This window comes from Muntiacus reevesi, chromosome 1, assembly GCF_963930625.1.
Source record: "Muntiacus reevesi chromosome 1, mMunRee1.1, whole genome shotgun sequence".
NCBI classification, from domain to species: domain Eukaryota; kingdom Metazoa; phylum Chordata; class Mammalia; order Artiodactyla; family Cervidae; genus Muntiacus; species Muntiacus reevesi.
Genome location: NC_089249.1, coordinates 95,235,377 through 95,261,629, shown reverse-complemented (window position 1 = coordinate 95,261,629; position 26,253 = coordinate 95,235,377). Strand labels below are relative to the sequence as shown.

General features: G+C 56.3%; 1 protein-coding gene across 4 annotated transcripts; it reads left to right on the top strand.

Moving 5' to 3' along the window:
• Window positions 1-288: 288 nt before the first annotated feature.
• Window positions 289-23,640, top strand: KCNC4 (potassium voltage-gated channel subfamily C member 4). Of its 4 annotated transcripts, none has more exons than XM_065907156.1 (4): window positions 289-2,058; window positions 13,640-14,576; window positions 16,564-16,767; window positions 19,088-22,446. In XM_065907156.1, exons 1-4 carry the CDS (start codon window positions 1,390-1,392, stop codon window positions 19,255-19,257), a joined length of 1,980 nt encoding a protein of 659 aa, XP_065763228.1. In that variant the 5' UTR covers window positions 289-1,389; the 3' UTR covers window positions 19,258-22,446. The 4 variants fall into 4 exon arrangements, with proteins under 4 accessions (XP_065763228.1, XP_065763252.1, XP_065763244.1 ...); XM_065907180.1 differs by lacking the exon at window positions 19,088-22,446 and adding an exon at window positions 22,456-23,640 and having other exon boundaries at window positions 300-2,058; XM_065907172.1 differs by lacking the exon at window positions 19,088-22,446 and adding an exon at window positions 22,453-23,640 and having other exon boundaries at window positions 301-2,058.
• Window positions 23,641-26,253: the final 2,613 nt, after the last annotated feature.

The following is a 26,253-nucleotide window of genomic DNA, read 5'->3' as shown; positions in this document are numbered from 1 at the left end:
AAGCGGGTTACGCGCCTGGCTGAGCTGGGCTCGGCTTGGCTCCACGGAGGAGCGCGGAGCTCGGCCGCCGGGGCCCTGCAGCTAGCCTGGTCGGCCTGGAGCCGCGCCCCGCCCACCCCTCCCTGCGGAGGGCGCGCCCGAGCGAGGCGGGGCCGGGAGGAAAAGGCGCCAGCGGAGTGGCGTCCGCTGCCAACGCCGGAGGGAGACGGAGAGCCCTCGGAGACGCAACCCAACGGCGTGGAGGCAACCCCCGTCCCTAGGCCACCTCTCGCCCGCCCCCTGCTGCGGGCCAAGGCCAGCGCCCCGCCCAGAGATGGGTAAACGCGTGGATGGCGTGGCTCCCAGCGCCGCCAGATCGCAGGAGCCCGGCGCCGGGGCGCTGCGCTGAGGCTCCCGCTCGGCGCAACCCAGGAAGCCTGCAGGTGTCCTTGGCTGCTCGGCCGCCACCCGGGAGACTCCTTCACCAGTGCCCAGAGCCCTGTTCCCTGGAGCTGCCCCGCCCCCCAAGCTCGGCGCCGCGCAGGACGCCCCGTCTGAGGCCCCCCCGCCCCGGCACGGCCCCCGCAGCGCCCAGCCCAGCGCAGCTCCCCGCCGCTGTCGAGCCGCGGACGCAGGACCAGAGGCTCGCTCCAACGGGCGCGCTTGTTTTCCTTCTGCCGCCTCGCCCTGCGCAGCACCCGCCTGTCTGAAAGCCGCGTTCCGCCCCGCCCGCCATCCGTGCCCTGCGCTGGATTTATGAATGGGGGGAAGAGGCCACATGCCGCCGCCGCCGCCTCTTGTTGACCGCACGCAGCCAGGGCCCGCGGAGCTCCGGCTACCGTGAGAGCGCCGGCCCGGCCCCGGCAGCCGCTCCCAGGACTTGTTGCTGCTGCGCTGCCGCCGCCGCTGCGGCGGGGAAGCCGGCTGCTCCGGGGCTCGGCGCGGACTGGGAGCAGGAGAGTGGCCCGTGTGAGTGTGAGCGCGCGCACCGCCCGGACCCTCACAGTGCGCCTGGACAGTGCACTTCCCCGTCTTTGGGGAGGTGGAAGGGGGGGCGTGTCCCGGGCCCCTAGCGTCTGGGTGCCTCGGGTCCTAGCGGGGGGGAACGTGTGTGTGCTTGCCCTGCTTCCCCGGGCGCCTCGCTTGGGTCCTCCGCTCTCCTTTTCCCCTCCTGACTCCCTCCCCGGCGCTGCCAGCCCAAACCCCAACCACCTGTACACCCGAGAAATCCAACTCCTCTCGCTCGGTGCCCCGGGGGGGAGGCAGGGGCAGGGCCACGCCGCAGAGGGGGCCGCCGCCGCCTCCTGCCTCCTCCTGGTCTCCTCCCCCTCCCCCGTCTGACGCTGCCTCCTCGGGAAGGGTGTTTGGAGGGCAGCGGCCGCCCCAAGCCGAAGCCCCGCAGCGCTTCTTATGATCAGCTCGGTGTGTGTCTCCTCCTACCGCGGGCGCAAGTCGGGGAACAAGCCTCCGTCCAAAACATGTCTGAAGGAGGAGATGGCCAAGGGCGAGGCGTCGGAGAAGATCATCATCAACGTGGGCGGCACGCGACATGAGACCTACCGCAGCACCCTGCGCACCCTACCCGGCACCCGCCTCGCCTGGCTGGCCGATCCCGACGGCGGGGGCCGGCCCGAGTCCGATGGCGGTGGTGCAGGCAGCAGCGGCGGCGGGGGCTGTGAGTTCTTCTTCGACCGGCACCCGGGCGTCTTTGCTTACGTGCTCAACTACTACCGCACGGGCAAGCTGCATTGCCCCGCCGACGTGTGCGGCCCCCTCTTCGAGGAGGAGCTCACCTTCTGGGGCATCGACGAGACCGACGTGGAGCCCTGTTGCTGGATGACCTACCGGCAGCACCGCGACGCCGAGGAGGCGCTCGACATCTTCGAGAGCCCGGACGGAGGCGGTGCGGGCGCGGGCCCCGGCGACGAGGCCGGCGACGACGAGCGGGAGCTGGCCCTGCAGCGCCTGGGGCCCCACGAGGGAGGCGCGGGCCCTGCCGCGGGGCCCGGGAGCTGCCGCGGCTGGCAGCCCCGCATGTGGGCGCTCTTCGAGGATCCCTACTCCTCCCGGGCGGCCAGGGTGAGTGGCAGGAGCCTGGGTCTCCTCTCGACCGAGACGGACTGACTTGACCACCACCTCCCTCCCAAATTCCCTTACTTTACATGGGGCCCCCGTGGAAATCATACCCCCTTACCCCACACCCCGCCCCCTGCACGCTTCAGGAGAGTGCACCCACCTGACTTACTACTTGGACCTAATCCAGCTCCTGCTTGAAGGCATCCCCCCGCGCAGCGAGTAGGAAACCCTAGCTGCGCTCTTGCTTTTCCACCCCCTCCTTCCTGCTCAGGCGGCCTCTCCACATCTAACCCCAATTCCTCTGAAGAGCAGAGTCCTGGAGAGCTGGAATGAAGCCTTGAGCTGGGGTCAGGCAGGATTTGGGGCGATGGGAGGGAAACTAGGGTGTAAGTGGCTGATCTGGCAGGTCGTGGGGTTTGCTGCTTTCTTGTGTCCCATCTCATAGAAACCCTCCCAGCAGCTCAGCGTGCTAAGAACTCTGAGTTCTAGAGAAGGGGCCTCGGGCTTCAGCTCTTTAGCCACAATAGGCAGAACTGGGACCAGAACACCAGGTTTGGGAGAGGCCTTCTTTTTCCCAGGAAGAAGCAAGCAAGAAGAGCAAGATAAGTCAAGATGCCTGCCCCAAGCTATGCCCCTGAGGCTTTCTGGACACCAGAGTTGTCCTGGCCTCTGCTGGGATGAGGGGAGAGTCAGGAAGAGCCTAAGGTTCTGGGCCCTTCAGCTTCTACAGCCAGTGGCCAGCCACAGGCTGTCTGGTGATGATCCCAGATTTGTTGCTGCTGCTTTCTTCCTGCTGCAGCACAAATTGGCTTCCCAGAAAGCCCTGGTTCAGGTTATTGCTTGAAATAGGTGACGGGGATGGATGGGGGGTGGGCAGTAGGAAGTGTAGGTTGATTTAGGCAAGATCTAGTGCCTTCCCATCACCCCCTCCTCAAGTCAATCCACTTTTCCCTAATCCTTTTAGATGGAAGGGGGTGGTGTAGAGGTAGGCTTAAGCATCTTAAAAAAAAAAAAAAAACAAAACCTGAAGGATGGCTTTAGATTCTCTAAAAAAGAGAACCCTGGAGGTTAATGTCTGATCTCAAGCCTGGCTGGGGTCTGTCTGGGAGACTGAAGACCAACGTGATGCATTGGATCTGGGTGTGGGGACGCTCTCCTGCGTCGGAAGCTGGTAGTTACCTCTGGCATCCCAAGTTGTCACATTAATGAGTCTCAGAGCTCTGCCGCCTTCCTCAGCACCTCTGGTGCTGTGCCTCAACCCAGTCATGGAAGGAAAAGTTCCACTCCCCCCATCCTCAGGGGAGAGCAGGAGATTGGGAAATGGGGCTGCAGGGAGGGGCCAGGCTGGCATAAATGCTCTACCAGGGCACCTGCAATGCCTGTGTGTAAGAGGAGAGAGGAACAGAGAGGTCAGCGGCTGAGGCATACGTCCTCGGGCAACCACTGGAAGGCAGGGACCGGTTTCAAGACTGAGAGCAAAGCTAGGGTGCCACCTCTGTTCCTTGCCCTGCAGCCCTGAGACCAGCTCAGAAGGTGAGGGCTCAGTGAGGCCCTGGCAGACTGTGAATCCCACGGGCTTCTCATAGTGCTCTAGCCCTCCTGGTGTCTGCTCTCAGCTGTGGGCATGGTGAGAGGGGTGGGAGGGGGCAGAGACAAGTGCAGATCCTTTAGGTTCTTTCAAAGTTGGCAGTAGATGAGGAGGAGGAGGCTGATTTAACTCGGCGTTGGGGAAAGAGAGCATGCTGGGGAAGCAGGAATGAGATGAGATGCTTAGGGGCCCTATTTCTGAACATTCTGGGGTCTCTGAAGACTTTTTACCTACTCAGTTTTCTCTCCCTTGGCTTCCGAGGGGCTGTACCATCAATGCATTTATTTTGTCCTTAATACACTGCCGAGTGGCCCAGCTTGGGCTCTGTGAGTAAGCTCAGAGCCTGGTTATCCTCTAGAAGTCCTCCATGAGCCCAAGATATTATTGGCCCTTTTGATATATCAATAGAATCACAGCAGCCAGGGCAGTCCATTTGAGGTTGGAAGTTTCGGGGCTGGGCTGGGGAAGTTCTTCGCACTTAACAAAGAAACCAGGATTCAGAGGTGTTAAGTGTCTTATCACAGACACTTAACTAATAAATAATAGAACCAGCAAACCACCCCACGCCACCTGCCTTCTGGTTGTTAACACTGATGTGCACAGCTGTAAGGAGCTCAGGCCAGAAGGGGCTCGTTTCCTACAGAGGAACACAAGCCAAGGCAAGCCTTCAGCTGTTCCTGGGACACCCAAGTGAGAGTACAAAAGTTTAAAAAATTAACTGATAGCAACTGCCATTTATTGAGCACTCCATGCAAGTACTTTGCATTAATCCTCCCAGTAAACCACCAGCGGAGGTGTTAATATTATCCTTATTTAATAGACTGAGGCTGTGAGAGGGCAGGCAACTTCTCTAGGGTCACACAGCTCAAGAGCGGTGGGCTGGGACTCAAAGTCAGGGCTCCCTTGCTCCTCAGATGATCACATGCTCTTGTTATCATGCTTTTGAGGTGGCTCATTTCTTACTCTGGTCTGGGAGGTTTTCCAAGGTTCTGTACCTGCTGTGGATGACATCAGAAAACCCAGGGGCAGATGGGGACGTCAGAAGGGACACTGACTCAGTTACGCTTCCAGGCCTGAGGTTCAGGGTTTCTGGGGCTGTGTTCTCCGAGCTCTGTTTACCCCAGGCCAGTAACACGCCCCTCCCCAGTGTCGTTCCCTGGGTCTGTGTGCATACCTTCCCTCCCTCAGGCCTCTTCCTGCTGCCTGCCTGGTCCCTGGACAGGGGCTTCCGGGGCCAGTAAGGGTAGAGGAGCCTCCCACTGGCCCCGGGCATCTCTCCGCACACAGCAGCTGGTCATTTGAGTAGCGCGTTATGACAGAAGCAAAACAGATACAAACGGAAAATGAACTGAGATGATTATGGGAGGCTGTTGCCTAGCTACTGGCCTGGCCCACAGAGCCATTCCCCTTTGGGCTCGCCCTTCCCTGCGTCTGGGCCCATGGGTGACTGCTGCTGTGGTTCTGTTCCCATGGCCTGACCTGGGAGCAAGTGCAAGGGGCGGGCTTGTCTTAGCCCCATCTGCCCACAGCCTGCATTTTAGGCAGAGTGAGGGCTCAGCAACCGTGAGGGTGGCTTCCCAGACTGTAGGGACCAGTCGGGGTTTGGGCAGCATCCAGAGTGCTAGAATCAGGCCTTCCTCCTTTTCTGACGGCTGACACGAGGCCTGATGGATGGGACCCTGGGCTGCTCACCTCCCTTATCCCTGTTCCCAGAGGTCCCCAGGGCTGATCTGGCTTAAGTCCAGTTATTGGCTGTCTTAAGGATGATAGTCCTCCTCTGGGTAAATCAGTACCTGGATTGAGTTTTCTCATGATGTTTCCCTTCTGAGTAGAGGAGGTGACCCCACAGGATCCCACTGCAGCCGGAGCTGGGGTTTCACATCGCCTAGGCATCCACTATGCTGGCACCTGGGCCTTTTTCTGATATCTGACCCATGTGAGGAGTATTAACCTTAGCTTACAGAGAAGGGAACGGAGACCAGGGGGCTTGTTGAAGGTCGCATAGCTGGTGGTAGAACTAGGATCTAAGCCCAGATCTTGGGCATCCCCATGTGTGCTTGTCCCCTGCCTCTCCCACCTCCTGGAGCTCTGCTAGGAGAGGACCTCTGACTTTAAAAGGCCCTCTGCTATCCTCCCATCCCTTCCTTCACTTCTCCCTCTGAATTAAAGCCCCCATCTCCTTGCTCCCTAGAGTTGCTCACACCCGAGGTTGCTTGCTCTTTTTTTCCCTCACTGTGGGGCTTTTACAGGACAAAAAGAAAGAAGGCTTGGTTGAGAGAGGAGACCAGGTTTTCCGTGGCCTGGGCAGAGGAATGAAACCAAGGCCTTCTAGGAAGGAAATGCAGAGTTTGCTTCCTGCTCACCTTTTCTGAAGGCCCTGGCTTCTCCTGCCTGGATGTTGCCTGGTACCAGCCACTCGGTGGGCATGACAGGCTTCTGAGTGAGGCCAGGGCTTGAGGTCCCCATGCCCTCTGGGTGAGAAAGGGCTAGGAACCTGAGTAGGAGGCTGGGTGCCCTGACTTCCATAGCACCCTTGGGAGGGCAGTGCCAGCATGCCCCAGGGCAGCCCCTCTGCCTCCTTCCCAGGCCAGGGGTTGCCTCCTGCCCTCACCCCTGTCTCTGCCCTTAGGCAGCCTCCCAAGCTCCTTCTGGGCTTGTTTTTTGTTTTCCTCTCTTGTTCTGAACAGACCAACATTTGTCTCTGAACATCTTGTCTCTGGATGATGAGGTGTTTCTGTTTGTCACCGTTTGGGGTGGGGTGGAAGGTGGGGGAAGGGATAAAATAAACTTGGGCTATTTTGAAGAGTTGGGGGAGGAGCAGGCACGAACAGAGTCAGGCAGCAGGGCCGTAGGAACCGGGAGCCCCCAGGCCCCTCACCTCTGCCCATGGTCAGTGTTGGCCTGGGATACTGGCACCAGGGTACACACGCCACCTTTGCTCCTGGGCAGCCAGCCTGCCTCAACCTGACCCAGCTCCCTGCTGGGGTGTTCCTCCAGCTGGGTGAGGTTACCCGCCCCTGGCAGGGGTCCCCATCAGGCAGCAGGCTTGACCCACCTTGGAGAGCCACAGGGTCTGAGAGCCCAGGTACCAGGAGGGATTCCTGGGTGCCCCTTTGTCACCTCTCCTCATGACAGGCTCCTTAGGACCAGGAGAGGGAGCAGGCAGGCAGTCACCTTGGCTTCAGTCATCCAGAAAACATTTATTGAGCACGTACTACATGTCAGATACCAGGGTGGCTTTTATAAAGACGAGTTAGAGGTGGTCTCTATTCCTGAAGAGAGCCAGGTCAGGTGGAGTGGGTGTCAGCCAGAGAAAAATGAGCGACAGGAAACGGTAAAGATAATACACATATATCATGAGAGGGGCCACAGTAGTCTTTTTTTTTTCTTCTTTTTTTTTTTTTTTTCCCACAGTAGTCTTAAAAGATGAAGTTCAATAGGAGGTGAGCGGAGAAGCCACACATCCCACCACCATGTGGGATTTATCGCTTTTTGAGGGGGGTTGGTATGCAGGGAAGCTTCAACGAGGAAATATTAATAGAAGTTAAACTGGGTAGGCCCTGCGTGATAATGACTTAGCTCCCTTAAATAATTTTTAGAAGGAAGCAGGTTATAAATAAATATATAAATAAATATTCAATGTGGGTAGTGCTTAAGCATGCAGAGTTAGGGAAGAAGGGAATTTCCTGGCCAGGAGACCAGCCAGAGCAGAGATAGGACAGCATGGGACAGAAAGTCTTAAGGGGCAGGGGTGTTCTGGTGGATGGGCAAGTGCCTGGAGTTGCAATTGTCTAAATAAGTTCTTGGCCAGTGATCTGGGCTGGACTGAATTCCTTCTGGTGCTAGGACTCACCAGCTCTGGGCAGCTCAGTGGCCCTGAGTGCCCCCCAAGTGCTGACTTGGCAGAGGTGGGCATGGTAGAAGCTGGTTCTGACACTGGAACCAGAGGGTCCTGGCTCAGGACAGGAAGGCCCAGGGCAGCCTATGAAGGGAGAGGAGCAGGGGTCCTTTGGCTGGGGCCTGGGCATCGCCGTACAGGCCCTTACCCAGGAGCCCAGGGACATCTCAAAGATGCCTTGCCTGGCAGACTCCGTCTCCATTCCTGCCTCTCAGCCCCCAGGGCTGCCCACAGCCTTTCCAGGGCTGCCTGGACACTCGAATCTCGCTTCCCCAGAAGGCTCAGCTCCACATCCATCCCCTCAGATCTTCCTCTGCAAGTGTCTTTGGCTGTGTTCTCAAATTCTCTTCTCCTACACTTCATCCTTAATATAGGTTTTTGGGCATGAGTCTTCTTATGTTTATCTGTCCATCTGTCTCCTTGGCCCTTCCTCCTTGGGCTCCCCTCCCCTGCTCCTGCCGATTGTAGTCAGTTCCCAATGACTGGTGTCTGTCACCTCCTCCCCACCCCCCCGACCCAGCCTGTGCCAGATTTCTGAGCCACTCTAGGCTCTGTGCTAAGTTTTACAAATACCATTTCTTTTAATCCTCGAAACAGCCCTATTAGAAAGGTACCTCTCTTAGCCCTTCAGTATGCTGTAGCCTCAGGGCCTTTGCACTGCCTGTTCCTGCTGCCTCTGGAGTTCTGCTGGGTCTTCATCTAACTCACTCCCTCACTTCTTCAGATCTCTGCTTCCATGTCACCTTGGCACTGAAGCCTTGCCTGACCACCCTATTTGAAATAGCTACCCCACCCTCTCACTTCTTAACCTCCTTTCTCTTTATTTTTCTCCCTATCACTGATACCGTCTGACATACTATATTTTACTTGTTTATTTGTTGACAGTCTGAGGGGCAAGGTGTTTAGTGTCTGACACATAGTAGGTACTCAATTTTTCATTTTATGAACAAAGATCCTAAGGCTCAGAGAGATCAAGAAGCTTGCCCAAGGCTCCTGGGCTGTAACTGCAGAGCCAGCTTGCACCCAAAAGTGTGTGACTTTGCATAGTGTGTGTCCTGCATTGCCAAGGACAGTTGTGGAATGAACTCAGTGAAGGACGCTGGTCACAGGGGTGGCCCAACAGCTGAAACAGTTGGGTTTTGGGGGACAGATAGGTGCCCAACAGGATACAGCCAGCCAGTGCGATGGGCCCAGGAGAGCAGGAAGCTTGAAGGAGCAGGGTGCTCCTTCACAGAGGCTAGGACCCTCCTGTCCAGGGCGGATTGAACCTCCTGCGTCCTCCCACCTGCCAGGAGAGGGGCTGCTGCTGGCCAGACCAGTTCACATGGGCGGCTTTCCACCTGGACACTTTTAACTTCCAGCAAAATCCACGCCCTCTGTCCCCAGGCAATGGAAAGAAGGGACAGCTTTGGCCATGGGAACCAGGCAAGTCACTTCTCCCCAGGCCTCCCAAGATTCGTCATCTATAAAACAGCAGAAAGGACATTGAGTTCAGTGACCTTCTAAATCTCACTTCTGAAAAGCAAAGACTTTGTGATAATTTGGGTTCCAGATCCAGGTTGTCCTCAGAAGCTGCAAGGGGGTATTCACAGAGGGTTCCCCTGCCCGTCTCAGCTCTGTTACCATTTACTGAGGGCTCAGTGCGTGCCAAGCGCTTGCTGTGTCGAAGCTCACCCAGTCCTGCAGTTCCACCACTAGGGACACTAGAACTGTCCCATGGGGTAACGAGGAAGCAGCACAGAGTGCCCCACTGCCCTGGCTGCCTGGCAGTAGCAGGATGAGGCACCCAGGCAGTCTGACCCCAGGGCTCCTTAGCTCTTTTTTGCCCTCAGTCTCAGCTCCCTGAGGCCACACAGCCCCGTGTGGGGCAGGAGCCGATGGGCAGTGCTCCGAGGAGCCCTGCCAGCTGGCAGGATGGCCCAGGGTGGGGGTGGAGGGACTGGATAGGAGGCTCAAGTGTGAGGCCTTGACCTCTAAGTGGGGTAGTACAGCTGCCTCCTCCCTGGTCCCTTTAACGTCCCAATCAAGAGTTGTGAGAATGGAACTTCCCTGGTGGTCCAGTGGTGAAGACTCTGTGCTTCCAATGCCGGGGGAGTGGGTTCGATCCCTGGTCCGGGAACTAAGATCCCACATGCTGTGCAGTGCGAGCAAGAGAAACAAAAAAATCACAGACCAAAAAAAGAGTTTTGAGAAAGACAGCAGTGTCCTTGCCACCAAAGGGAAAAGGCTGGGTGAAAGTAGGGCCACCACTTACAACATAATTAGGCTTGGGGAATAATGTAGGGCAGAGAGGAATCATTTGGGCCCTGAAGGGGAACCTGTAACCCCGGGACCCAATATGGGGCAGCCTGCTAGAGCACTGTGTCCATCAGGGCTTGGCCTCAGCTCTGCCTGTCTCCTCGGGGAGTGAGTACTTTCTGGGACCAGCCGAGAGGTGCCACACGGGAGACTGAGGCCCCGTGTAGGTTTCATCAAGGAGGATTGTCCCACCTTTGGTCAAAGGGGCCAAGAGAAAAGATCTGTGAGTTGGGACCCAGCCTCAGTTTAATCCGCAACAAGTCCTTTTCCCTGTCTCATGCCTCTGTTGGCCCTAAGAGGTGGGCACATGTGGTTCCCCTTTTCTGTCCTCACTCTGAGAGAGGAGCAGGGAGGGGTGGAAGTCAGTAGATGGGATGGTGCAGTGTTTTTTTTTAAATAACGAGTGAACAGTGCAGGAATTCAGGGGTGACTGGTACCCGCTGGGCCTGCCACAGAAAGAGCCCGTGGGGCGGAGTTGAGGAAGGCACCTTGGCTCTGCAGGTGGGAGAGGGTCCTGGCACCACAGCACCGTTCTTCCCCTCCCCCCCGCTCCCTGCACCCTCTGCTCCATCCCTTGGCAGCTTTTGTGAACTTGTTTATCCAAATCGCTAATTAACTTCATGTTGGGCTCCCAGGTGGGCCAACTCTCCTGGCTAACATTTCCTTCTGAGAGTGCAAGCTTCTGCTTCCCAGGCTTCCTGGCAGAGCTGGGATATGCTGACCCCACCCCTCACCACAGCCTCCTCTGCTTGGGAGGGCAGTGCCAGGATTCGGGGTTCCTGGTATCACCACGGCTATTGGACCTGTGCCTCCACCAGCACATCTCTGGACAGCCATGGAAAACCCATGGGCTGGAGCTATTTGCCTAATGCCCACGTCAGCCGTTGGAGAAGGAAATGGCAACCCACTGCAGTGTTCTTGCCTGGAGAATCCCAGGGACAGGGGACCCTGGTGGGCTGCCGTCTATGGGGTCGCACAGGGTCGGACACGACTGAAGCGACTTAGCAGCAGCAGCAGCAGCATGTCAGCCATATTGTCTTGACAGCCCATTCCTCACCGGAAAAAAAATGAAACCAGAAAGGGAACTTGAAATTCACCTTCATGGGGAGAAGCAGGCAGAAGAAGCTACAGATAGAGTTGTCAAGTGGGAAAGCATGTCTGTGGTCTGCTACTCTGCTTCTCCTAACTTACTGTATCTGATCAACCTGTCCATGGTCAAGTGTAAATAAGTTTTAGTTTAGTGTGTGGTGAGTGTCCCAAGTCAAACGTACATGTTCCTAAGGGTGAAATATCAGTCATCAGCGAGCTGGCTGGGAGAAGTATTGATAATTCAGATATGACTTTCCTGGGTTTATGAATTGACCCAGCCGAGAAGGTGTGAAAAGAAAGTAAATGGTGCTGAGTTCAAATCTGGTTTCCATCCCTTTAAGGCTGTGTGACCTTAGACAAGTATATAACCTCTCTGATCCTCAGCTCCTCCTTTGGAAAGTGGGATAATGGGGCCTACCTCATAGGGAAGGCTGAAGGTGATAACACAGAATGCCCAAGTGTGCCAGGCACAGTATAGAGAACTAATGAATGTTCGTCCGCAAAGTTCCCTTCTCAAACTCACTTCTGCTTCAGAAATCCTTGCAGGCATTATTTCTTGCTTCATTTTGCCAACTCATGAGCTTATGCATGCTCAGTTGTGTCCAACTTGTTGTGACTCCATGGACTGTAGACCGCCATGCTCCTCTGTGGAATTTTCCAGGCAAGAATCCTGGAGCAGGTTGTCATTTCCTACTTCAGGGGATCTTCCCGACCCCAGGATCCAACCTGTGTCTCTTACATTTTCTGCATTGGCAGGAGGATTCTTTACCACTAGCACCACCTGGAGAGCGCCATTCCCTCTATATTCTCCCTTGGTGTTTTGTGGTACTAAGAACAGGTGTGTCCGCCCACCCTGTCTGTGGTGCAGTCTGTCTGTCTTTCGGTGCAGGCTCTCAGGGAGGAAAGCATCTCCGGGGGGCATCATTAGATAGGGGGCAACGCCATGGCCAGGTGGCAATCGGAGTGGGGTGGACATTGGGGGTTGCCAAGTGGTCATGGGGCACAGTCCTCCCTCATGTATCTTATTTAAGCTCAGCCCTCTGTTCAGGGAGCAAACCCACCTCCACCCTCCTAGCAGGACAGACTACAGCAGGGGGCGTGGACCCCAGCAACCAGTACCCTGACAGTGGTGAATGGTACCACATGAATAACAAATGAAGGCTCGGTAATTGGTGTTATTACACATGTATTTCATCTCCATTCATAATGATTGGACACTTAAACCCAGCCGTTCCTCTGCTGAGTGCCGCTGTCATCATTCTAGCTACGATCTCGGCAGCTGTCTGGATCGACTGTTGCCACACTATGATCCCAGTGGGTGCAGCTTATTTTTTATTGGTGCTCAGTGTCTCAGGAAATGTCAGTTCTTGAGAAGGGCGTGTGTGCTCAGTTGTGTCCAACTCTCTGCAGCCCTATGGACCATAGCCCGCCAGACTCCTCTGTCCGTGGGCTTCTCCAGCAAGAATACTGGAGTGGGTTGCCATGCTCTCCTCCAGGGGACTTTCCCAATTCAGGGGTCGAACCTGCATCTCTTGTGGCTCCCGCATTGCAGGCAGATTCTTTACTGCTGAGCCACCAGGGAAGCCTCTTGAGAAGGGACAGAGTCGATATTTTGCACAGACTACCCTGTCTCCTGCCCTGTAGCAGGCTGTCTTCCTTCAAATGCTTCTCACCGTCTGGGCAGTCAGCTGGGACATCCTAGGGTGAGAGGCTGGCCAGAGGGGCTAAGACGGGGCTTGAAGATGTGGGTCACGGCCAGAGCTTAATAGGTAGAAGGCCAGCCCCTTGCCTCTAGGTACTCCTTAATGCAGTGGCTCTCTTAACTTAGTGTGTATCAGAATTACTGGGAAGGATTGTTGAAACATTATTAGATCCTCCCCCCCCCCCCCCCCCCCGGCATTTCTCTTTCAGTAGGTTTAAGTGGGGCCTAAGACTTGACCTTTCTAACTGTTTCCCAGTTGATGCTGATGCTCCTGATCCAGGCCCTCACTTTGAGAACCACTGCCTTAAAGTCTAGTTACTTGACGTGCGGTCTGTGGACAAGCAGCCTCACCTGAGAGCCTGTTAGAAATGCAGAAGCCCAGGCCCTGCCCCAGACCTCCTGAATCAGAGTGGCATTTTAACAAGGTTCCCAGATGACTTATATAGCCATTCCAGTTTTTGAAGCTCAGAGCATGACAGGGTTAGAGGTGGCAGAGGTAGGCAGTAGGCAGGATGGGGCAGCTGTGGTTCTCTGTTCAGTTCTTTCCAGCCAAGAGGAGCCTCTAACTTCCGTGCACCTGACAAGGACCGGGAAGTACTGCCTTAGCAAGTACATGGATGAAGGGCTCCCCTGGTGGCCCAGACAGCAAAGAATATGCCTGCAATGTAGGAGACCCGGGTTCAATCCCTGGCTTGGGAAGATCTCCTGGAGAAGGGAATGGCTACCCACTCCACTTTTCTTGCCTGGTGAATTTCATGGACAGAGGAGCCTGGCAGGCTATAGTCCATGGGGTCGCAGAGTGGACAGGACTGAGCAACTCACAGCACACGGATGAAGACCCCCTGGGGAGGGAATTCCAGCCCCCCACCTTGCACCTTAATCCCACCTCTCACCACCTGACAGACTGCCTGGTGACCTATGGCCCCTCCCTCCACAGGCAGAGGGCCCTGTCCCCGCTGGGCGCATCCATTCCTGACACAGCTGCCCTCACTCTCCTCCCTTCCCGTAGGTGGTGGCCTTCGCCTCTCTTTTCTTCATCCTGGTGTCCATCACCACCTTCTGCCTGGAGACCCACGAGGCCTTCAACATCGACCGCAACGTGACGGAGATTCACCGGGTGGGGAACACTACCAGCGTGCGCTTCCGGCGCGAGGTGGAGACGGAGCCCATCCTGACCTACATCGAGGGCGTGTGTGTGCTGTGGTTCACGCTGGAATTCCTGGTGCGCATCGTGTGCTGCCCGGACACGCTGGACTTCGTCAAGAACCTGCTCAACATCATCGACTTCGTGGCCATCCTGCCCTTCTACCTGGAGGTGGGACTGAGTGGCCTGTCCTCCAAGGCGGCCCGCGACGTGCTGGGCTTCTTGCGTGTGGTGCGCTTCGTGCGCATCCTACGCATCTTCAAGCTCACGCGCCACTTTGTGGGGCTGCGCGTGCTGGGCCACACCCTGCGCGCCAGCACCAACGAGTTCCTGCTGCTCATCATCTTCCTGGCCCTGGGCGTGCTTATCTTCGCCACCATGATCTACTACGCGGAGCGCATCGGCGCCAGGCCCTCCGACCCGCGGGGCAATGACCACACCGACTTCAAGAACATCCCCATCGGCTTCTGGTGGGCCGTCGTCACCATGACAACACTGGGCTACGGGGACATGTACCCCAAGACGTGGTCCGGCATGCTGGTGGGGGCGCTGTGTGCTCTGGCCGGCGTGCTCACCATTGCCATGCCCGTGCCCGTCATTGTCAACAACTTCGGCATGTACTACTCTCTGGCCATGGCCAAGCAGAAGCTGCCCAAGAAACGGAAGAAGCATGTACCTCGGCCACCCCAGCTGGAGTCGCCCATTTATTGCAAGTCACAGGAGACCTCACCCAGGGACAGCACCTACAGTGATGCCAGCCCCCCTGCCCCAGAAGAGGGTGTGGTTGAGAGGAAACGGGCAGGTGAGGAAAGCCACTTCTCCCCTAGTGGCCAGGGGAGCTCCCAACTGAAGCTCAGGCATTGGAGTTTGGGATTGTGCTCTTGTTGCACTGGCTTCCCTAAATATAAGGCATGCCTTTAGGAAGGCACAGTATTGAGGTTGAATCTCTATTTTCTGATAGCTTCCTGAACATCAGGCTCTGTAGAATGAGTATGCCACGAAATTTAGGTTGTTGTGGGCAGTGCATGGGGCTATAAATGAGAAGCCTGGGTTTCTAATCCTGTCTTGGCCAGTGTACCGTGTGCCCCCAGGCCAGTCATTCACCCTTTCTGGGTATAAACCCCTCACCTGTAAAACAGAAATACTATCAGTATCTTACTTCCAAGACTTGGACAAGCCCCAAATGAATGACGGATCTGAAAGTACTTTGAGAAGTTAAACCCACTTTACAAATATCAGGCACTGTCATTATTAGCTGGAGAGGAGGGCAGCTGTTCTCCTGAGGAGCATCAACACATGAATCATTTCTTTCCAAACGTTCAAGTCTGGTGTCTCTTGGCCTAATAAATGTGATAACGTAATGGCTGTGGGAGGCTGCCTTCTGCTTGGCACAAGCTAGATTGAGTCCTGGGCTTGGGGTTTAACATGGATGCAAGGGAACCAAGAGGGAGCAGCCCAGACAATGTTGGGAGAGGGGAAAGGAAAGGGGGAAAAAACTGGTAGCTGCAAGGTGGAATAAGCAGACCTGAGGGTCTGAATCATGCTATCCAAGGATGGCAAAGGCCAGCTCGGGAAAGCTTGCTTCTACCTGAGTCAAGAGGTGAAAGGAAATTGGCTTCATCCACAGCAACACAGAGTTAAGTTGGAGAGTGGGAACCCAATTGTTAGGTATGGGGTGAGCTCCTGAGAGAGGTATGAGATTCCTGGTATTGGGGGGGGGGGGGGCATTGGATGCCAGGCCACTGGGGAGCTGCTCATAAGACAGCAGCTCCCTCCGGGCATGGTTCTGGGGGTAGAGTGGGACTTGTCCTTGTGGGGAGGTGCCTGACTCAGGATATTCACCTGTGGCCTGTTGGTGGGGGCCCGTCCAACATGCTGGGGTCATTCAAGAGCGTGGGTCTTTCAAAGACCTTGATGGAACCCTTTAGGCTCCCCTTCTTTCCCCCACCAAAATGGTACCTTCTTCCCAGATTCCTGAACAGAAATCTCCTAGCCCGTACCCCAGGGAATTTCAGTTCTACCCTGAGGTCCATTCAGGGCTCAGAGGGTAAGTTAGCATCACAATGTACAAGTCCCTAGGCTTCTGCCATGCACACGTCACCTGTGGCACCATGAGCTGTGCCTTAGCCTGACCCTCACTGCTCGGTCATAGTAAGGGCATTCCTGGTCCTTGCCCTCAAGCCAACTGGCCATCCCCCCTTCTCCAGACCCAGGGACTCAGCTTTGCCTGTGGTGTTGCCTGTCCGGTGGAGCAGGGGTCAGGACTAAGAGCATACAGCAGTGGGAGCAGAATTGGAGCCTCTTCCCCGAGGGGTGGGGGGGGGGGAATCTTCCCCCAGACACAGGTGAGCCCCTCAAACAAAGGGCTCTGAATCCTTCAGGTGTTGACTCTGGCTTGGATACCTGGTGACTAAGAGTAAGTGTCTTCAGGTGGCCCAGGAAGACAGCTGTGGAAGCCACTCTGTAAGTTTAACTCCATCAAGCCAGACACTCTCCCAGGGAATGCATTCTTATCCAAGTGTCAGCCTGAGCCAGACCCAAGGAGGCAGCAGACTCTACTGCCTGCCTTGAGCTGATCTCACAGGGTCAACTTGGGGAGTCTCTGCTTTTGGGGTATCTGTGGCTCCATCTCCAGCCAAGGCTGAGAGGAAAGTCAGCATCCCACTCTTTGCCCCCCAGGAGCAGGCCCACCCCCTGGTTCTGGCAGCACTCTCCCTGTGGGTTGGGTAAGTGATGCTCTAGGCCAGGGATCAGCCCTCCTGCAGCCTCCTTTCTGTCTGCCCCTTTAGATTCCAAGCAGAACGGTGATGCCAATGCGGTGCTGTCGGACGAGGAGGGAGCCGGCCTCACCCAGCCCCTGGCCTCCGCCCCCACCCCTGAGGAGCGCAGGGCACTGCGCCGCTCCGGCACCCGAGACAGAAACAAGAAGGCAGCTGCCTGCTTCCTGCTCAGCGCTGGGGACTATGCCTGCGCCGATGGTAGTGTCCGCAAAGGTACGGCTCCCCAGGCTGGGCAGGGGGGGAGCTCCCATGGAGCTGAGTCTCACCAGTGTCCCCCACGGAGCTTAAGGTCCCCTCCTCCTCTGAGGCTGTGGCCACCATCTCCTCTGCCTTGGACGCACCCTCGCTTTTAGGGTGGGTCCCCTGATGTTCTAGTCCATGGATTAGAAAGGCCCGAGACATCCCCAGAAGGTACACAGAGCCCTGCCAGGTGCCCTCCAGAAAGACAAGTGCTGGAGGGTGAAGGGACCACAGATCAGGGCTCCGGCCCACTCCTTCCATTTGATCACCTTCCCTTCCTCTGGTTCCTGCTGTGACCTTTAGGTCTGACTCCACAGTGTCATTGCTAGCCTTCACCTAGGCCTCCTTTAAACACAGCTCAGGTTTCCTAAGTAAGTAGTCCCAGGAGTCTCAGGACTCAGGGTGAGAATGGAGTTCTGGTGTGAGGTCTTCAGAGAGCCTGGCACAGGCCCTACCTCCTCCGTCCTACAACTGGGGGTCCTGCGGCCCAGCTGTCCTAGCCCCCGGGATGAGACTGTCCCTTCCAGGTAGAGCCAGAAGGTGACCAGGGGCTGGGAGTGGGCAGGGAGAGGGGGTATGTTCTGAAGGATTTAGAGAGCTCAAGGGAAAGCTGAAACTCCATCCACAGTGGAGCTTGGGGATTCCTGGCCTGACCAAGTGGGACTGAAATGATTAGGGATGGTGGAGCGCCATGATGGCTGAGGACCAGGGCTGTCAAGCCCCGGTGTTCCTTCTGCCCAGTCCCCATCACTTTTTTGTCTTTTCTGCCCTGTCCTTGTCATCTAACCTCTCTTAAAAGCATGCCTAGTTTCAGGATAAACCCCCAATTCTCACCCCAAAACAGCTGGGTATGCAGGTTGCTTCTTAACTAGTCTTCTTTCAGTCCAACCCCTTTCCCCCGGCTGCTTCCCACCATCCCCAAATCCCAAACTAAAACAAGGTCCAGTGAGGCAGGGACAGTAGCTGCTATAGGAATAGCCTGTGATGTCTCTGTCCCCACAAGGGTGTCCCTTGGCCTGCCCAGCCCAGGAAATTCCAGGGATACCTTCCCAGGCCCTTTCCCTGGCGTGCTCATCACCACTGTCCCCAGAGCACCCTGACCCTAACCAAGCCCTGAGAGCTATGTATCCAGTTTTGCTGGACATGTGCCCTGCTGGGTGGCAGAAGCAGGAGCAGCAATCTGAAACCTGGATGTGGCCCAGCTAAATTTAGAGCTTTAAATGGATGATGCTCATACTACTTCCACACTCCCCTGTGCTCTTCTGGTCACCCTTGGCCTCTGCGTAGCCCAATCCTTGGGCTCTGGGTGTGCCTGTCCCTCCTGCCCCACCCCCCACCCCAGACACACTGGGGCTTCTCCTGTGTCCTAGTTCAGACCTGGAGCCTTGCTCTGGCTGGAGAATGCTAAGTGGTTAGCATAGAAGGTGAGGTGGCAGGGAGGACTTGAGCAAGCAGAACCAAATCCTGAGCACCCCTGTTTTCATCCAGTGTGGTGAAAGACTCAGTGGAAGTAGCGGTGTGGAGGAAGCAGCTGTGAGGGTGCAAGTCAGAGGAGAGGCCCTGAGGTCCTGGGGAGCAGGTCCCACCTGAGGAGGAGACCGCGTGTGAGCTTGCGTGGGGCTGGGGAGCCTGTCCCACCACCGTATCTCTCTGGGTGCTTGTGGGGCCTGGCTGCTCTATTTTCAAGATGCCTCCACACTGCCTCTTGGCAACAAGCATGTAGCTCAGCCAATTAGAGTGACCTTCGAGAGGGAACAGGTGGGTTGCTGGGAAACAGGCCCTGCTAAGGATGCGTGGCAATTAGCATCGCCAAACTCCCAGTGTGCATTCGGCAACTTTACCCATGCCAGACCACGCCGAACTTCTCTGCGCTTGGGCTACAATCAGGTCCAGGAGGGAGTGGGCCCAGACCTCCTCCAGCCACCAGCACAGACACCAGTGAGACCTTGTAGGTACCTATGTGACATAGTGTGAACTCCCTGGGAGGAAAGTGGTGTGTGATCACTAGGGCTTCTTAGGGTTGAGAAAGGAGGGTTCTGAGGGCCGCAGGGTCTTTGTACAACTGGAGGGAAACTTACCTGGGGATGATGACAAAGCAAAGGGCAGCTGAGGATGGGGCCCTGGGTTCCATCTGGAGACCAGAGAGAGCCAGGAAACCTTTCCCAGCTGAACCAGACTTCTGCAGCCAGCCCTGGGGCTGCCTGCCCTGCTGGGTCCCCAGAACACGGATCCCATGGAGCGTCTCAGGCGAGGAGCTGCGCCCCCCTGACCCATGTGCCTTTTCTTCACCAAGGCTGTGGAAAGTCCCGGAGCCTAAACAACATAGCGGGAGCGGCTGGAACCAGTCTGGGGCTGTCTCCACTGGCATCGCGATACAGCTCACCCTACCCTCCAAGAAAGCCCCTGCTCGCCCACCCCTTCCACCCGCTCACCAGCCCACCCCCTGGACACTCGGCCTCGTAGCTGCACCCTCAGCTCTCCCCGACCCTGGGCACCCGCACACAAACAGGCACACACGTGCCTCCAGCTTCATCCCTCCTGGGTCTTCGGGAGTCAAACAGGATACAGGAGAATTGAGGCCCCTGAGCCTCCTGTCCACAGCACCCAGCTCCCTAAAAGGTTCAGCTATGGAGCCTGAGAGCGAGGGGAGATTACTTGAAGGCCTCCTACCCCACTCACTCCCATTCTCTGCTGAAGAGAAGGGCTGTGTAACTGTGTCTCTGGGCCCTGACTCCTCCTCAGGCTCCCACCTTAATCACAGCAAATGCACCCCCATTCCTCAGGGCCTTCAACCAGTAACCGAACAGCCTGCAGTTGAACATCTCTGTCTGTCTGTCTGTCCATCCCACACCCAAAGCAACCAGGATTAAGGCTGTCCCCTGGGGCGTGGGGCACAGGCAGGGGTTCCCAAGTTGGGGCCCCAGGATAGGCGGCCCAGATGCGGGGATGTCCCCCTCTTGGGTGGAACCCAGCCTTGGAGCCAGCCTCCCATCTGTGCCCCACCCCCCCCGAGCTGTGGCATCACTAGCCACGCCGCTTCTCCTGCTTCCTCTCCAGTTCTCCTTCCTCTCCTGCTCCCTCCAGCTCCCAGCCCTGCCTCTGAGTCACCTGCCGCTCCCACCCAGCCTCTGCGCTCTATATCGCTGCCAGAACCGGAGACTCATCTAATTTCTATAATTAAGTGTATTCATTTACTTAACAAGCCCAGGAGCACAACAGGTCTGTGAGTCACGGAGTGAGCAGGGGTGCACCCTGGGCAGGGGCAGCTGAGGGGAAGTGCAGGGAGCGGAGCCATCCTGCCCCTACCCGCTGCCTCCCGCTGGGGCATGCGGCCACGCCAGGGCCGGTCCAGCCACAGGGGCCCCTCCCCAGGGCAGGCCCCAGTGCACCAGCCCAGGAACTCGGAACACCTCCGCCAAGGCATTTCCTATTTCACCTGATGGGAATTAGACCTGACAGCAGAGCTGGGCGCCTGGCAATTTTTAGAGCCAGATTATGCAACTTTGTGGAGGGAATGACTAAGTAAGGTCCATGTCTGCTCCTTCCAGAACGGGCAGAGATAGATACCGCCAGACAGCATTCGGGGACTCAGCAGGAGGCTGGGGACTCTGGAAGCCGCCCCAGAAGGTGAACTGGGCAGAAAGGTCAGACCATTTCATGGGATTGCAGGGGACAATGAAGAAGAGCATATTCTAGAAACATTCCCATTTCTGTCAGTGCCTTCTTCAGCCTTGGGCAGACACAGGAAATTCTCTTGAAGGTGGGTCCTGGGCTCTCCCCGCCCTGCTGTGGTCTGTGGGGCTGGCGTCCTGTTTGCTCTCAGGAGGAAGAGAAGAAGAGCTGAGAAGATACAGGACCATTCATGCCACTGCCCCTCAGAAGGGGACACAGACAGGCAAGCCCTGGGGAGCAGGACAGAGATCAGGGCACCTTCTCCCCTTTCAGTCCGGTCTGAGAGCCCAGCTTCTCTTCCAGTAGGATGGTTTAGCTCCTGCCCCCGCTGGGCTCCCCAGCGGTGCTGGGGTCCTGATTCCAACATGGACACTGTGAGTGAGGTGACCGGTGTAGCATGGGCACTATAGCTATTTCCTCCTCTCACTTGCCTTTCTGGTTCAGGGAACTGAGGCGGCTATTTCTGTGGCAGCCCTCAAGTTGTCAGGAGCCCAAGTTTCCACGGCACCCACCGCCTCCTTCCCTCTTCCCTCCCACAGGAACGGGCATGCTCATGGCACCCCCATGGTGGGCACAGATGTCCCTGGGCGACATGATGCAGGAGTGCCAGCCTGGGGCCCCTTGTGCCTTGGGGGGGCTGGGTGGGCTCCCACACACCCCTCCTGGCTCCCTGGCTTCTGTAGGGCTGACACAGGATTGAGCGAACAGGAACACTGAGGAGGCTGCTGGCCCCAGTTCCTTCTCAGGGTCCTGGGAAAGGACAGAGTGAGTTTACAGGGCCCCACAGTCCTCCAGGCCCTATCTGGGAAGGTGGCCCTCTTCACAGGCCTCAGGCTTGCCTAGGCCCTGGGCCTCCCCTTTTTAGGAGAAAGCTCTGTCTTCGCCCACAATCTGAGAGCACAGTTTACTTTCCCTTGCCTCTGGACTTGGGCTTGTACCCGTTACTTTGGCTTCTGACCGTCTTCACCTTCAGCTGGGGCCCAGCCCCTCCCCACAGAGCAGGGGAAGCAGCCCAGGCAGGAGTTGCTACCTCTCTTCCTGTTTGTACCAGTTGCTGCTGACAACTGTGGAGACCGGTCCTCAGCCCTCAGGGCTTCTGAGAGGAGAAGCTGTGAGCTGGAGCCAGAGGGGAGGGTGCATGGGAGTCAGAGGAGAGGCTGTGCAACAGCCCTGGCTCCCTTTACATACAGCTTCCTCGGGGCCGGGCCTCATCTGCCCTGGCCAGAGAGTCTCACCTCCCGAAGTCCCTGCCCCCACTGCAGCCTCCTGCCTGCCCTACCCGTGCCCCAGCTGGGAAGGCAGGGGAAGGGAAGGCCCAGGCCCCTGCCGCCCCAGGCTGAGAAGGAGATGTCTGGAAGGGCTCACTGAGCCGCTGGGTTTCCTGCCTCCTCTCCTGAGATGGGCACATTCGTCCTCCTTGAGCTTCCTCTTCAGCACTCACCCTGCAGCTGCTGGGACTCTTCCTGCCAGACTGAGGAAGGGGGCTGGGCCTGACATGGCAGCCCACTCAGGAGCCTTCCTCGCCAGCCCCTGGGACAGTGGACTAGACCCAGGTGGTGACAGCAGATGAACTGTGTTGGGGGGAGCACAGGCTGGGCAGGCGATGGCCTGTGGGCTGAGAGCCCCGGCAGGAGCTTCCCTTGCCGCCTCCATGCCAGGCTGCAGAGCTGTGGTCCCTCTCCCCACCGTACTGCAGCTTTGGGGACCCGAGGGCTCCTGGTTCCTGGAGCTCCTTATCCGACAGGCGTGGGGCTGAGCTGTGACATCACCTACGGGTCACTGAGGCCCAGCGCTGGGTTGGCAGGATGATGAAGGGCTCACCCTTCCCTTCCTATCCCTGCTCTTTCTGTTTCTTAACTCCAGGCCCCATGCCTTGCATTTCTGGCCTACTCCTCAGCCCACAGCGTGTGGGTCAGCAGCTGCCTTCCTTCTAATATCTCATTCTTCGTTTCTCCCTTTCTTTTGCTGAACTCCTTACCTCTCAAGAAGGCAATGTTGAGCCGAAAGCGTGCGTCCCAGTGTCTCACACCTGTGCTCTTTAAACACAGAGACCTGCCAAGACGCCCTCTCGTCCAACTATGCCCAGGCCGAAGTCCTCACCCTCTCTTAAAGCGGCACCAACGTGAGAGAGACAGGCAGACAGACAGAAAGCCAGAGGCTTAGGGCAACTCTGGAACCCAGGCAAGAATCTTTCGCTGGGAAAGACTCATATCCTTGATTGCACAGGACTGATGGAAAACCTCCCATGTGACCCTCGGGCCCAGAGCCATCGGGTCTGATGTTCTTGTTCTGTTGTACATTGAAGAGCTATATATGCACATATAGTATCTATATTCATACACACTGTACTATTGTGTGTAGTGCACGTGCTGTTGGTGGTCTGTCTTCTTCGTTAGGCTGTGTCTCCCCAAATCCTTGCCCCACCCCACCCCCTTTCCCTTCACTGATTCTTTGTTTCTGCTGAATGTGTGTGTGGAATATCCCAGGAAAAATACACCTGGGAACTGCCAGTCCAGCTGGGTGGTCCCAGGCTAGACTCTCCCTCTTGGGAGCATTTCCCCTGTGGGCCAGAGGCTGGTGGAAGGCCAGATTGCCCCCTGGGGTCACTGCTCCACTGGCCTCACCCCACCCCAGATTGGGGCTCTACCTCCCACCCCACGCCCCAGTTGTTGGGGGACTTCCCAGGGCTCCTCTGCAGCTTCCTCCACTCCTTCCTCCACCTTCCCTGTGTCCTTGACTGAGGGGGTGTTTTGTCTTTTTTTATTTCTGGTTTTTTGTTCTGTCTCCTTCGTCCGTTTGTTTTCCAAAGATGCTGCTGGGCAGACGGGCAGGGAAGGGGTCTGTCTGCCCATCTGGCTCAGGGGTCTGAGAAGGGGAAGCCGCGGGCGAGCGGAGACCAGTTGCAATACTGTACTTCCCGGCTGGTGGCCAGAGGATGCGTGCAATAGCCGAGGCCAGGTGCCCCCCTTCGACCTAGGCCTCTGCCCCTGCCTCAGCCCTCCCTCCCCAGCCCGCCCTGCCCCTCCCTGGTGTTGGTCGTCCTTTTCTAAAGCTGTCCCCTCGTGCGTCTGAGGCATGCCTAGGCTGGGCCCTACCGCCCTGTCCGCATGCCTGTGACTGTCATGCCGTGCTCAAGCCCCAATAAAGACATCTGGAGCGTTCTGCCGTGCCCGCTGTGTGACTGCCTCCGCCTTTCCTTTCTGTGTCTGTGGGGATCTCCCTGGCTGCCCCCCCCAGCATTAAGAAATGCATACTCCTAACCCCACCCCCATCAGGAATCACCAGTGGAGCCCGACTCCTGCATTTAGAACCAGACACGAATGCTTGAGATGAAGAGTGATTCTGGCCAAGGTCACACCAAGAGGACCGACCTGGGATCTAGGCTCCTGGGCAGGGATCTCTACTGCTGCCACCATCCCCCTAACCCCACCCCCACCCCCAACCATAACGTGAAAGAAGAGACTTGTTCATTTCAGCGGTTCCACTGTATTCCTCGTTTTGCAGGGGGCTTCCTCTCTCCCCTGAAATTGCACCGATTCTGTGTGGGCCGAGGCCCAGGGGATGCCGGAGTTGTTGTAATGACTGGATGGCTGATGAACTGAGGCTGACAAGGACCTGGGGCCACACTGGGATCGCTGAAGTGAACAGACCTGGGCCCAGACAGGAGGTGGGGGTGGTGGGATGCTCAGATGTCATCCCTACCCTAGACCCTCCTACAGTCACACAGGGGCTTGGCTTCAGGGCTGTGCCCCCTGAGTCTCTCAGAAGGCCCACAACCAACTAATGCTCAGCTGTCACCCTCTGGAAGTTACTGATAATTACTGAAGAAGGGCCCAGTGTTTTTGTTTTGCACAGGGCTCTGAATTCTGTAGTCTGCACCCGTGTTTGCTCTCCTTACTCGAGCCAGTGGGCAGATGGGGGACCTCAGTTCAGCTGCCACTTCCCAGCTGGGTAACTTGGGGCAATACACTGAACCTCAGTTTCCCTGCCTGTAGAATGGGTGTAATGATAGCGTGCATCTCAGAGCCAGTGAATGTGAAGGCCTGACCCAGGGTCATCTGTCCAGGAAAGGACAAGAGCTCACCAGGGAGCAGGGGGAGGGGAGGGGAGGGGAGAAACAAGGGGAAGCCTGTTCCTGAAGCAGAGAGTCAGGCTGGGAGCCTGGGCCAGCAGAGGTGAGGCAATGGCAGGCAGCCAGTTGTTAATTAAAGATAAAATCTCTCCTCCAGCAGTGGAGGGCAAGTAGGGGCTGTACCCCCCCCTACCCCCCAGACAGGAGAAATCCATTTGCAGCCAGGCTCGCCTCAGAGAAGCTTGGCTGGGAGATAATGGGCTGGGAGTCGCTGCTGGTTCCATAATGATATTACACATCTGGACCCACATTCAAAATGGTGTTTGGTTTTTTGTTGTTGTTTGCTTTGTTTGGGTTTTTTTTTGTCTGTCAATGTGGAACCATTTCATGGTCAGGGGCTGAGAATCCAGCAAGCAGCCCAAGGGTACCCAGTGCCAACAGAGCCTGAGGGGACCCAAGGAGATGCCTTTGGAGCCCCCAGCAACACCCTCAGACCCCTCCAATGAGGCAGGGCCTGAGACACCCTTAGCACAGTGCCTAGCACAAAGCATGGTTTACAAATATTGGGGTCAGGGAGCAACTCACTCCAATGACTGCTTTGGTTTAATGACCTCACCTTTCAAATAAGTGCCATAAATTTGCCTCATTTCTGTGAACCCCTATCTCTCTGTGAAGGAATAGAGTTGGGGTGGTAATATCCAACAGTTAACCTTTTTAAAGTGCTAGGCAATATATCTAATGCTCCTAAAGACCCATTCTGAGCTTCATGTTATCATCGTCCCTTGTTTCAGAGGAGAAAACTGCAGCACTGAGTCAGGTCATTTCCCCAAGGTCACACATCCAATAAGCAGTAAAGCTGGGATTTGAACCCAAGCCATTTGGCTCTATGAGCCCTACACTTAGCTGCTATCTAAATGGAATGGGGCTTCTGGGTCGTCACACCCAGAGTATAGATTTGTGCTTTTTAATGTTTTTCATTTCCTTCATCTGTATTGATTCTCATAGCAAAGGTATTGTTTTCCCCTTTAATGGGAAGAAAACCAAGACTGGAGGAAGTAAGTGATGTGATCATGCCCCCTGCCCCCTGCCCCGCGCGCGCACGCACACACACACACACACACACACACACACTCACACAGAAAACGGAGAAGAAAATCTTCTCAGGCCTCACTAATGAATCAGCATGAGCTAACTCCCAACTCAAGGAGTGATTGGTTCCTTCTTTCTGCAACCCAGTGAGTTTTATTTTCTGGGGGTACTGGGATGGAGACTGGTCTGGAGCTCAGCCTGAAGAAACCTCGGTGGAAACTTGATGGAGATCAAGTTCAGGTATTTGAAGGGCATCAGAGGGGAAATGGGTTTAGATTATTCTCTGATCTCAGAGAGAAGACCTAGGATTAGTAGGTAGAAATGTTAGGAAGGCAGAATGGCTTTCAATCAAGAAAAACCTGTCTTTTTCATTGCCTCTCTTGCCATCACAAGTTTAACAATCTGTGCTGAAAGCATCCCAAACCAAATCAACAGGGAAGCCCTGTCTCCCTCTCTCAATCCCACTGTCCTCCCTGGAGGTGACACTGTTAACCTCTAGTGTTGGGTCCTTCCAGCCTTTGGATAAAGAAAGGCTTTCTAACAAACTCTTGACGGAATGGGTTGTCCTATGGGGAGTGAAATCCCCATCCTGGAAGTTTAAAGAGATTCTGAATGATCATGGGCTG